At 41.4% G+C, this 12,159-nt stretch overlaps 1 protein-coding gene and 1 long non-coding RNA gene across 6 annotated transcripts in view; one reads left to right on the top strand and one right to left on the bottom strand.

The window, feature by feature from the left end:
• PLCXD3 (phosphatidylinositol specific phospholipase C X domain containing 3) overlaps positions 1–9,964 on the bottom strand; it is a 219,053-nt gene extending 209,089 nt beyond the window's left edge. Inside the window, exons 1-2 of one of the 5 annotated variants that reach the window (XM_042995704.1) lie at positions 9,734–9,964; positions 8,592–8,694 (exon numbers count right to left, since the gene is read on the bottom strand). In XM_042995704.1, the coding sequence (XP_042851638.1) occupies positions 8,592–8,637 (46 nt within the window). In that variant the 5' untranslated portion in view covers positions 8,638–8,694; positions 9,734–9,964. Of the gene's footprint in view, positions 1–8,591; positions 8,695–9,465; positions 9,516–9,733 lie in introns of those variants that run through there. The other 4 variants (XM_042995715.1, XM_042995722.1, XM_042995794.1 and 1 more) reach the window with 4 other exon arrangements.
• On the top strand, positions 744–3,572 carry LOC122241081. The gene is made up of 3 exons (XR_006221046.1): positions 744–908; positions 995–1,140; positions 3,382–3,572. It is a non-coding gene; the product is annotated as an uncharacterized LOC122241081 (long non-coding RNA).
• Positions 9,965–12,159: the final 2,195 nt, after the last annotated feature.

Below are 12,159 nucleotides of genomic sequence, written 5' to 3'. Positions count from 1 at the left end.
GATTTAATCAGAGAAAAAGGCATGGTTAGATTTGTGTTTTTAGAAGCTCTGCCTGGCTGCACTAGCGGGAATGCTTTGGATGGTGGCAAAGGTAAAAGCAAGAAGAGTGGCTGGTTGTGCAATAATGTAGGTGAAAGATCATGGTAGCCTGAATAGGGTAGTGCAGTCAGTGTAGGAAAAAAAGTGGGTAGTAGTTTTGAAAGCTATTTAGAAGGACACATCAATTGGATTTGGTGACTGGACGCAGACACTGAGGGAGATGAAAAAGGAAAGGCTGCCACCAAGCTTGTGTTTTAAGTTTTTGGGAAGATGATGGTGCTATTCACTGAGGCAGGGAACACAGGAGAAGCCTCGGGTTTAGAGATGAGAGTCTGTATTTTGGATGCACTGAATTTGAGGTACCAATGAGATATCCATTGAGATGTCCTGTAAGTAGTGAGAAGAAACCCTTCAAAGGAGGTTTTTAAAAGGCATGGCCAAGGGAGTTAAAGAATAACAGAAAAAGTTAATGCCACAGAAACCAAAGGGAATTGTTGTTCAAGAGTGAATACAGTGATCAGCAGTTTCAAATGCACTCCCTATTCCCGAGGCACTGAGCTAGAAAATGGGGCCCCAAAATTACTAAGACATTCTTCCTGCTCTGGGAAAACGATTGTGCTATTTCCTGTGTCTGCTCCCTAACTTCACTCCTTTGGTGCAGAGATTTTTATCTTTCTCCCCAGAATTCTCCTGCAATCTGGAGTCCTGGCCCAGATTCCAGTCTTTATGGCATGGTACCCATCATGCGAACTCTTACTGCTTCTTACAAAACATCATTGCTGTGGTGCTTGACTTCTCACTGCTAAAAATTGTCTACATTCCTTCTACTTGATTGGGGTCTGTTGTTTCCAGACATCTGTTAGGATCTGGTAAGTTTTGTTTCTAATTGAGTGCAAAGACTAACTATTCCTTCCACTGCCCCTACCTGACGTGAGCCACTTGTTCTTATATACAGAATAATTCCAAATGAGATGTTCATAAAATGGAGAACCTGTATTCTTAAGGATAAAAGTTCAAGAGGAGTCTCAAGACTTGTTTTCAGCCAAGAGTTTTCTCCTTGCTCTAATTCTGGCAGCTCTTTTGGATGTCCCTTTAAGTAAGGTACTGTGAAATTTCTTACTTCTTCCAGAGGACATTTATCAGCAGGGTATTGACCCTGCAGTATCTTTGGTCAGGCAGGTTTCATTCAGTACAAGAGTTCTCAGCCATTCCTCCTGTTATATGTTATATATTAGACTCTTTGTGGGGTAAGAAAATCAGGGCAGACCATGGAATCATCTGTTCCTTGTTACTGCAATATCACCTGGCAGATGGAACCTTATGGCTGGGCTTAGGAGGAAGGCATTCTTTCCTGCCATTGGCAGGAATGTAGGGCAGTTTCTTTCTGGCTCATAAAGTTGTCCTTTGTAAACACTATAATTTTGGCTGTCTAGTCCTTTCTCGATTTTCCATGCTAAAAGAAGCTGAGCCTTGGCATAGATAACACACAATATACTACTTGGATAATAATTGGGGAACATATTATACTGGATGATTTTTTTTTTGGTAATAGATGTGATTTTTTTCCATCTATGCTTTGCCTAGACTGGTATTAAATGGGCACACAGCCACTGACAGCAGTTTGTGGAAAGAGGGGAGGGTATTGAATAAAAGCCAGTGTACAATGTTTCAAATTTCTGTTAAAAAATTTACATACAGTTTATGAAGTGCTGATGGTGCTTTTAATCCAACAACACATAAGGGAATTTAATTAAGGTGCAATTCGGCACGTATCAACTATTTCAAAAGAGCGGAGTCACATCATACTGGAAGGTGACCTTCAAAAGGGTATCCCATAAACCCAAATTTGCATATAATCAGAGTTATTTTTAAATTTTATTAAATTTGTACAGTAAATTCTGTCTTTCTGATTAGGGTTTACTTTTATATAAGTAAATGGAATAGATATTGCCTGTTCAGAACAGGCACATTTTCTTTACAGTTAATATAGATCGCTACTCCTCTGGTATTCCAGATCCTCCTCCATACTCAAATTCTCATAGTTGCCTTGTATTTCCAAATATTGAACAAAAACAGAGCCTTTTAAGTCTTGGAATAAAGTTAGCCAGGCAACAAACTTGTACAACTTCAGATACACATAAGTTAGCAATCAGTGGGAGAGCAAGAGGACCCAACTATGCCTCATTTGCAGGAGATTCACATGGTCCTTTCTTGTACCTTCTGGATCTCACCAAGCCCTATCTCAGAGCTCCTCACTGGATGGAGGAAAATCATACTTATGCTTATTTGTTTCCAGCTGGCTTGCTGGTCAAGGGATGGCCTGCATGAAGGAATTAGCACAGAAGTCCCAGTTCAATGTGGTGGTAGTACATAGCTGGAAACAACTGGCAGTTAAGTTTACCCCACTTGAACTGAAACATAGCCTATATAATATACAATTCTGTGAAATGATGGCATGGCCAACACAGGGGAACTAAATATGTTATGCATGGTAAAATAAGATACAACATGATTATAGAAGGAGCCAATCTGGATGTTATTCATAACATGAGTGAATTTTAGTTTATCTCTTTACACATCAAAAGGAGCTTGCATCAAATTGATTCCAGGAACAGCCTCAGAAAAATATCTCTAGCATATCTCTGTTGTGCTAGAACACTGAAAACAAAAATATGACACATTTCAAAGAAACTCCTCCTTACTCCAAATCCGCCACTCATCCCAGGGACTATACTTTTATAGGACTGTCTGTCCTTAGTTTATACAACAGTCTTCAAATCTCAGTCCAAAATGCTTCATCTTCAGCTATTTCATTTTCAAATTGAACCTCAGCAGTATTTTCAATCTTTTCACAGATGGAGCCAAATAACGTCCTAGAAGAATTTAATCCATGTTTTCGTTTTGTTGTTGTTGCTAGAGGCAGAAAAGCATAGTGGGGAATCGTGGACTTTAATGCAGACAAGTGCAGATGTGCAACCTTGTGCTTTCACTTACTATATATGTGACTGCACAATCCTCTCTGTGACTCTAAGCTCCAGTATTTCCATTTATAAAATGGGGCTAATAATATCTATTGCATAAGGTTGTTGTGAAGATTATACAATATATTTTAAGTTGCTGATATCAACCAAGCCACTGGTCCTCAAACTTAATTTGCATAAGAATCACTTTAGGACCTTGATGAAAATAGCAGTGCATTCAGAGGCTCTGATTCAAAAGGTCTGGGGAGGAGCCTGAGAATCCCCATCTATTAACAAACACCTCAGATAATTCTGTTTCCAGTGTTCCAAAGAGCTTTTCATGACGAACTCTTGATGTTAATTCCTTTCCTTTCCCTTCCAGTAAGCTATTCTTAGCCAACTACAGGAATTGGATTTTGGAGTCAGACATTGTCCCCAACCAGCCGTTATTTCAGAACTTCTCTAAGGATCTCAAAGCCCAACTCTATTCCACTGTCAATATCTGACCTCTTGCTGCTAATACTCAAAGAAAATAGAAGTCATCAGATGGGAACTGTGCCATTCCTAGAGACTGACCCTTTTTTCATTCATCCAGTTGATGAATATTCATTAAATGCCTGACATATACCAGGCACAATTCCAAGGCAACTGTCAGCAAACTATGGTCCATGAGCCAAATCCTGTCTGCTGCCTATATTTGTAAATAAAGTTTTATTGGCACAGAGCCTTGTTTATTTGTTTACACATTGTCAATAGCTGCTTTTGTGATACAAGGCAGAGTTCAAGAGTTTTGATCAAGACTGTATGGCCCTCAAAGTCTAAATTATTTACTGTCTGGCCTTTTCAGAAAATATTTGCAGACTTCTGTTCTAGAGATGGATTTGGGGACATAATTTCCCTTTTTAGTCTGTATTTCTTATTTGATATCCCTAAATGTTTAGCACTCCTTTTCACTTCAAAAAGTCCCATCACTGCAACCTTGCAACTTCCTTTTCTACTTCAGAGTCAACAAAAAGAATATCCTCAAACATAGTGCTTTGAGGGAAAATTACAAAGTTCAACATTCATTTCATTAGGTCACGACTTAAGTGAATATGGAGTCATATTTTAGACCCTTTACACCAAAAACTAACTTTGGCTAATGTAAACACAACCTGGAATTTGTTGGAGGTGTATTTAGTAGCTAATATTCTGAATAAGCCAGAATTCCAGAACCAATTCAGGAATAAGGGCAAACCCAAAGCCTTAAGCCCAAAGCCTTAAGGAACTACTTAACCATGGAGTTTAGGTATCAAGGTAATGAATGACTGGATTGGTAAATCCAGTTCACATATCTTTCCCTCAAACTTCAAAGTCCTAGAGGAAAGTGTCTGATTAGCCTGTGTTAGATCCATGTCCATCCCCCAGAGGCGGACAGGGCACCTTGACTTCCTCCCCACCAAGAGTACCTACAATGGCAAGGAGGAAATTCCCCCCAGAAGAGAAAGAAGGGTGCTAGTAGGAAAGAGTCATAATTTTAGTAGATGAGAGAACATCCAATGCCCATTAGCAACCCTTTGAGAAAGAAGACATGGAAGTTTACTTTACATTCTATTTCCAAAATCTATTTCAGGCTTAGATTGAAAAAGTAATAAGATATCTGAAAGGAGGTGTTTTACAGAAAGCTTACGTTTACATCAAAATCCCCCCAGATTTCATTTAAAACTTGATTGTTTCATTTTTACCTTTCCAGAACTCCTTCTCACCTACTCCTCACACTCTGCAGTCTTTGTAGTGACTCATAGAGCAGTGCTCTTTACCATGAACCTGTCTCAATGTTCATAATGCTATCTCTCCCTCTCATCCTGATTGAGTCCTAGAAGACATGGTGATTGCTAATTATTAATGATGTATTTTGCCAAGTGAAATAAGTCAGAGAAAGACCAATATCAGATGATTTCACTCACACGTGGTATTTAGGAAATGAAACAGATGAACATGGGGGGAAAAAAGAGAGAGGCAAACCACAAAACAGACTCTTAACTATTGAGAACAAACTGAGGGTTGCTGGAGGGAAGGTGCGTGGAGGAACAGGTTAAATGGGTGATGGGTAATAAGGAGGGCACTTGTGATGAGCACTGGGTGTTATATATAGGTGGTGAATCACTAAATTCTACTCCCGAAACTAACATTGCACTAGATGTTAACTGGAATTTAAATAAAAACCTGAAACAAAAAAAGTTAGTAGAGAAGTGGCATAATAAATAAAACATCTACAAAACCAATAAGAAAGAAAGAAAGAAAGAAAGAAAGAAAGAAAGAAAGAAAGAGAGAGAGAGAAAGAAAGAAAGAAAGAAAGAAAGAAAGAAAGAAAGAAAGAATATATACTGCCTACATTTCTCCTAAGTCCCCTTTTGATCAAGATACAAGATCACTAACTAGGGATATTAATGGAGTCAATAGCTAAGTTTGCTTTTCATTTACTTAACAAACACTTAATTCTTTAATGTGTGTCAAATATTGTCCTAAGCCCTTTACAAATATTAATTCATTAACAACACTGAGAGGTAGGTACTATGGTTAACCCATTTTGTACATGACCAAACTGAGTAAAAGAAATGTTAAGTAACAACATCTACCCTGGGGTCACACGGCTAGTAAGTGACAGAATCAGTGTTTCAATACAGGTAGTCTGGCTCCAAAATTTTTCTCCCCAAACTATGCCATCACCTGCACATTGCAAAGCTAACTGAACCACAAACAGATTGAAGACATGACATCGACCCCACTATCAAATAAAGATCATGAACAGTTTAATTCTCTGGAGGTCAGCTTTGTGGAGTTCCATATAGCAAAGTTGCAGTCCTTCTAATTATCAGTATCTACCTGTGCCTGACTCAGTTAAGTGATTCTACACCTTAGTGTTCTTTATTTTTTCATTTATTTACTTATACAACAAGTATGTACAGACAGTTCTGTATCCAGGCAGCCCTCAAGGTGTTGGGAATACAAAGAGGCATACATTTGCAATACTGGAAGACGGGTATCTAATCCAGCCCTGAAGAGGTCAAGGGAATGTTCTTGGAGGAGAGACCCATAAACTTCATGGAAGCTGACCATGTAGGGAAGACAGGATGATTAGGGGAGAACAGACTCCTGGAATGGGGAACTCGTGCCTAGACCCTTAGGCAGGGAACTACAGATTGAGTACAGCCATGAGTCAGGAAATGTCTCACACTAGAGTCTAGACCTGAATTGTTTGATTTGGTACCCACTTGTCACAGGTGGCTGTTTAAATTAATTCATTTAAATTAATTACAATTAAAATTTAGTTTCTCAGTTGCACTAGCCATATTTCAAGTGCTCAATAGTTCCATGTGACTAATGGCTACCATATTGGACAGTACAGATAAGGGAAAATTCCATTTTCACAGGAAGTTATGTTTAGACATCCCTGGTCTAGACGGTCAGCATGTGATACTGTTTAGAAATGTTAATTTTCAGGGCACCTGGGTGGCTCAGCCAGTTAAGTGTCCGACATCAGCTCAGATCATGATCTTACAGTTAGTGAGTTTGAACCCCACATCGGGCTCTGTGCTGACAGCTCAAAGCCTGGAGCCTGCTTCAGGTTCTGTCTTCCTCTTTCTCTGCCCCTTCCCCACTCATGCCCTGTGTCTCCCTCTCAAAAATGAATAAACATTGAAAAAAATTAAAAATTAACGAACAAACTTAAAAAAAAAAATGTTAATTTTCAAGTCAAACCTTGTAACTAATAAAACAAAATACCTGGGGATGGGTCCTGAGAATCTGAATTTTTAACATGTCCCCAGGTAATTCTGACTGGGAGCCAGATGTATAAACTGTAGAAGAGATCCAACAATTGATGGAACTGGTCAGGGAGGCAGAGTCAGTCTGTTAAAAGCCTTTCAACACTAAACTAAGGGGCCAGGATTTAAACCTGAAAACTCAGGGATTGTGTGAGAGGAGAGAAGGCAGAGATACAATTAGATAGCACCCTCCAAACTTTTCTCAGCTCTGCAGCCAGAATGGTCTTAGCAAAACTCAGATCTCCTCTTATCAACAAACTTCATCTGGCCAGCCTTTCTATAGCTTTCAGCTAATAACTAAAAGCTCTAACATGACCTGCAGCCATCGGTCTCTTAAGGTTCTTTTAGATCCTGCCCCTTCCCTCCTCCCAACCACACCATGACCCCTGTGGTGCTGGCACCCTTCTCACACTTGGTCTTCAAAACCCTATTCATTGTTTGCAGCTGTCCATTAAGGACATTCCCCTTGAAGGCAGAGGCCATGTATGGTTAGCGGATCAATGTCTGACCAGCACCCAGTAGAGTGCCTAGCTCATGGGAGGTGTTTCACAAATATTTGTGTGATGAATGGATGAACATTTCAGAAAGCTCGTTGTCAGCAGAGTGAAAGATGAATTGGGGTCAGGCTGAGAGTGGCAAGGCATGAAGCAGTAAAGCCAAGCTGGGAGAGTGTTGCAACAGTCCAGGTGAACAGTAACTGTGATCCAAACAGGGGCAGTGGCAATGAGTATGGAGAGATGGGGACAAATTTAAGAAAGAATAAAAAGTTAGAATCAGCAAGAACTGTAGAATCTGCCTCAAGGTGAATCTGCATCGACTATCATTTTCTCTCTTTAATCTTATACTCCCTTAACCCCACCCTTTCTAGATGTCCATGGTTCCTTTGCTTTGATCCACTACCTTTCAGTTATTCTTATTTCCAACAGGCTGTTTTGTCCTCTACTACTTTGGAATAAATGTGTTTCCTCAAATGCTCAGGGCCATTAACCATAGGGATGTGCAGTGAAGTTTTCTCACTGGCTCTCTCAATCTATAAGCCAGAGTTTGATTTTTCTGCCAAAAAGAAGGAGAACAAAACTCAACAGGAAGCTCGTTCGTCCAAAAGCAGAACATCTGACAAACTCGGGGCTTGCTTTTTCTGGAAATGTCAGATCTCTGAAGACAGAGAACTATTGAAAAGGTTGTCCAAATAGCTATCTGCTTTCACCCACTCCTCATTCTGCTACAGCCCAACAGCCTATAAGGAGGTAATGTGACTTATACTATGAACGGCTTTAAGTTCCAAATCCTGTTTTATCTCTATTTGGCCCTGCTTTATCACTCAGGATTTGCATAATCAGTCAACCACATCAGTCACACTCTTCTCTACAATCCTACAGCCAGCACAGAGGAACCACACAATGTTACATTTTGTTACACTACCCTCTGTCACTCTTGGACTACTCCATGTGTGTGTCTGTCTGACCTTCCCACTTAATCAGGGTCTGGAAGTGCCTGCCTCTGTCTGTCGTCTCCCCTCCCTCACTCCAAGTAAGTAAGCAACCTCTCAGTAAATCATTCCCTGAGGTTAACAAATTGAATTGCTTTTGTTTTCTCCAGAACACTTCAAAATTTCCTAATCTCTCTGCAAAACAGAATAACCATTCTCTCAAATAGCGACCATGTTCACTCATTTTGATTTACTCTTTAATTTGAACACACAGCCTCTTCACCATCTCCAAAAATTTCTACATCTTTTCCCATTTTGATGTGCACAAATATATTTCATTCACTCATCCCTACTCACCTAGCTTGGACTCTTCCTTTAGGATGGAGCTTCTTGGAATTCTCATTGCATTTGGTGATGTAGGAGGACCCTAGGCTCACCTTTCCCCACAGACAAATGGAACCTGCAGCAAAATATGAAACAACCTCCTCTGAAAAGAACCTAAAAACTATGTGATCATACCTAATTGGACAAAGGACAGAAGGCCCACATCAAAGCTGGTAGGAGAGGCTGGGACACAGTCTCACCATAGGCCCTACCCCCAGGTGGCTACCACAGTCAGGGGGGATCTCAGAACCTGGAACTTCTCTCCCTGAGAAGAAAGGGTTTGAACCCCACATTGGGAAGCCCCAACTTTTAAGACCTGTACCTGAGAGGCAAGCCCTCAAAACATCCAGCTTTAAAAGCCACTGGGGCCCATATCCACAAGGCCCACAAGACTATAGCTCTCTGACAAATAGCTCTTACAGGGGTCACCCACTGGGATTCACTCTCCCCACAGCTTGGCAAAGAAGCAGCAGATCTAGATGCCCAGACGTTATGTGAAAGAGGCTCATTTGTTAACCTCAAAGTGATGGCCTGAGGAGCAGGCATCTAATTTAGCACTCATCTAGAGGCCTGCCGGCTGGCGGGCAATATCTTCAAGCTCTCCCCGGCCTCACTCTAGCTAGCAGGCACCCTCTTTATTATTCTATTCTATTCTATTCCATTCCATTCCATTTAAAATATTTCTTGTTTTTATCCCTGGGCTTCGCCCCCCCTCCTACTTTTCCCCCCAGGAAACATCTATATACTCTCCCTCTGCCTCATTTCAGCTGGTGGACTCCAACTTCATGCTTTCCTTCTGCCACACTCCAGAACACTAATATCCTCTGAGGGGAGCTTTTAGACACACCTGGTGCCCTGGTTTTTAACGGCTGCTTCCCAGGGGTCACTAAGTGATTGCCTGGCTCTGGGTCCTATGGGACTATAATCATCCGAGAGTTCTCGGCGGACCCCCAGGGCACTGCGCAGACAATGGACTGAAACACACCCCCTGTCTTATTGTGAAAAAAGCTTACTTGCTTGCTCTGGAGCCTAAGGCTGAGGGGCCAGCTTCCAGTTTGGCACAACTAGAGGCCTACAGGAGCCCGTGCAGGGAACAGAAGGTCAGCCTTCTGTACCTCACTGTAAGTAGGTACAGCTTTTTTAGGTGGGGAGGATTTGATGGGATTTTGAGACGGATAAAACCTCCACTGGGTCTAGGGCAATCCTCTGGAGAGTTCTCCTAGGGCAACGCCCAAAGCAGCTGGGTGGAGAGGTTCACCACCATTGACGGAGTTCTGGGTGGAGCATCTATGACTTCCGGGTGGAGCATCTACGACTTCCGGGTGGAGCATCTACGACTTCCGCTGTGGCGTAAATTCTCAGTGGGGCAGTGTTCCCTCAAGGGGGTAAATTAGTTCTTGCAGGGTGTGGGAAGGGGAAACCTTCGGCATTACAATGGTTTGTGTCTCTCCAGCCACACTATATAGACAGATGTATAGTTAAGTGTATCTATGGTATGAAAATTTTATGGGAAGAGAACAATTAGGAAAAAGTGTCTGAAAGGGGCACTTTCAAGGGGCAGACATACAATGAGAAATAAATATGTTGAGAAACACTGCAGTACAGAGTATAAATTATTTGTTCCCTAAACTCCTATCCACTGATTGCTACATAATTAGTTATACATGTGTTCATATTTATTTTTCTATTCCCTTCAGTGCATACAACAGGAGCATATAATAAATAGCACTTGTTCCCTATTAGTAGAATTTAAACAGCGATGTAGTCCCAGCAGCTGCCCCGGGTTGTGAGGAAATTCCCACCTGGGTCTTTTTAGCTCCTCCTTGATTAGAAGGTAAGGTTTTCCCCCACATGCCTTTATCTCCAACCAAAGTGTTTAAGTTCAAAACCTTCAGTTCAAGGGCTAAAAATATCCAGTGTTAGTAAGGAATCCACCAACTTCATTCATTCTACTCTACTTCCTGGTCTTGAAAGAAGTCTTTCTTCCCCACTTCCTCTGCTTCTTTCTGAGTTTCATTAAGACTTCCTCTTTACCCCCTTTCTACCAGCTTCCAGTGTTGACTAATCTTTCAAATCTGAAAAAAAAAATGGCTCTGAAAACTTGGACCTACATCTCTCAGCTCCAAACCCATCTTTCCACACTCTGCTTTGCGATGCTGCAGCCAGGACTCTGGACGTGTCTCACCTCTGCTTGATGGCTTCCAGTCTGGTTCTGGCATAATCAGATGTACTAACTAAGGGGACGCTAGTGACAGGCAGAAGGAGAAGGGACATACTCCTTCCTGAATGTTTGCTGTTGCTATCAGTGTCATTTTAGCGACATCTTGTCACCTAGGCAGTGGCAGGTGATTCTGGTTTCCAATATTTTCCACACTCATAACTAACCTCAGTGTACCCTTAAGATACCAGCAGATGGCCCAACACCATCTCCACAGTGGTTTTGGTCTCAGCTCTGTGAGCCCCTTTTCCAAGCACAAGTTCCAACCATTCCCCTTTGATCTTCCCGCAGCTACTACCTCTGTGTCACCTCACTGCTGCTTTTTTGCCTTTCCCATCTTCCGATTCCTTATATTAAATTCTCTCTATTAAAACTACTGGTGTGATTTATGTTTTCCTGACTAGACTCTGGTGTCTGAATATTAATCCATTGCTTTTGGTCCATGAGTTCTATGAGTTCTTCTGATTCCTTGTTTTTGTTTTGTAAAAACTCAGAGAAGATGGGTTATTGGCCTGAGAAACCCAATGGGTTATGTACCTGAGAAAGAAAGCTGATGAGAAGGGAAATGCACAAAAAAGGAACAGAATCATGCTTTGAGACACTGACCACAGAATTATGCCTAAGTCCCAACCCCTAGCACCTGCAAATGTGATACCATTTAGAAATAGGGTCTTTTTCAGATGTCATCAAGGTCATACTGGATTAGGACAGGCTATAATCTAATGACAGGTCCTTGTAACAAGAAGGAAATTGGGACACAGAGAGAGACATGTGCAGAAATGGCCATAACAGAGACTGGAATGATGTATTTGCAAGCCAAGGAATGTCAAAGATTGCTGATAACCACCATAAGCTGAGAGAGAGGCAGGGAGAATTCTTGCTTAAAGCCTTCAGAGACAGCATAGCCTTGCTGACCTCTTGATTTCAGACTTTCAGCCTCCAGAACTGAGACAGAATATATTTCTGTTATTTTCTTCTTCTTTCTTTCTTTCTTTCCTCTTTTTTCCTTTTTCTTTGTTTTTTGAGAGAGAGAGAGCACATGCATGAGAACAAGTGGGGCAGGGGGCAGAAGGAGAGAGAGAATCTCAAGCAGGCCCCACACTCAGTGTGGAGCCTGATGTGGGGCTCGATACCATGACCCTGAAACCAGGACCTGAGCAGAAACCAAGGGTCAGATGCTCAACCAACTGAGCCATCCAGGTGCCCCTATTTCTGTTGTTTTAAGTTACCAGGTCTGTAGTAATTTGTTATCAGCTCTAGAAAATTAATAATTTTTTTTTTTTTACAAAAAAGCATTTGTTTCTTATGTGTGTGATTCAACAT

Source organism: Panthera tigris, chromosome A1 (genome assembly GCF_018350195.1).
Source record: "Panthera tigris isolate Pti1 chromosome A1, P.tigris_Pti1_mat1.1, whole genome shotgun sequence".
Classification (NCBI taxonomy): domain Eukaryota; kingdom Metazoa; phylum Chordata; class Mammalia; order Carnivora; family Felidae; genus Panthera; species Panthera tigris.
The sequence above is the reverse complement of the archived record's forward strand: the minus strand, read 5'-3'. Positions and strand labels throughout refer to the sequence as shown.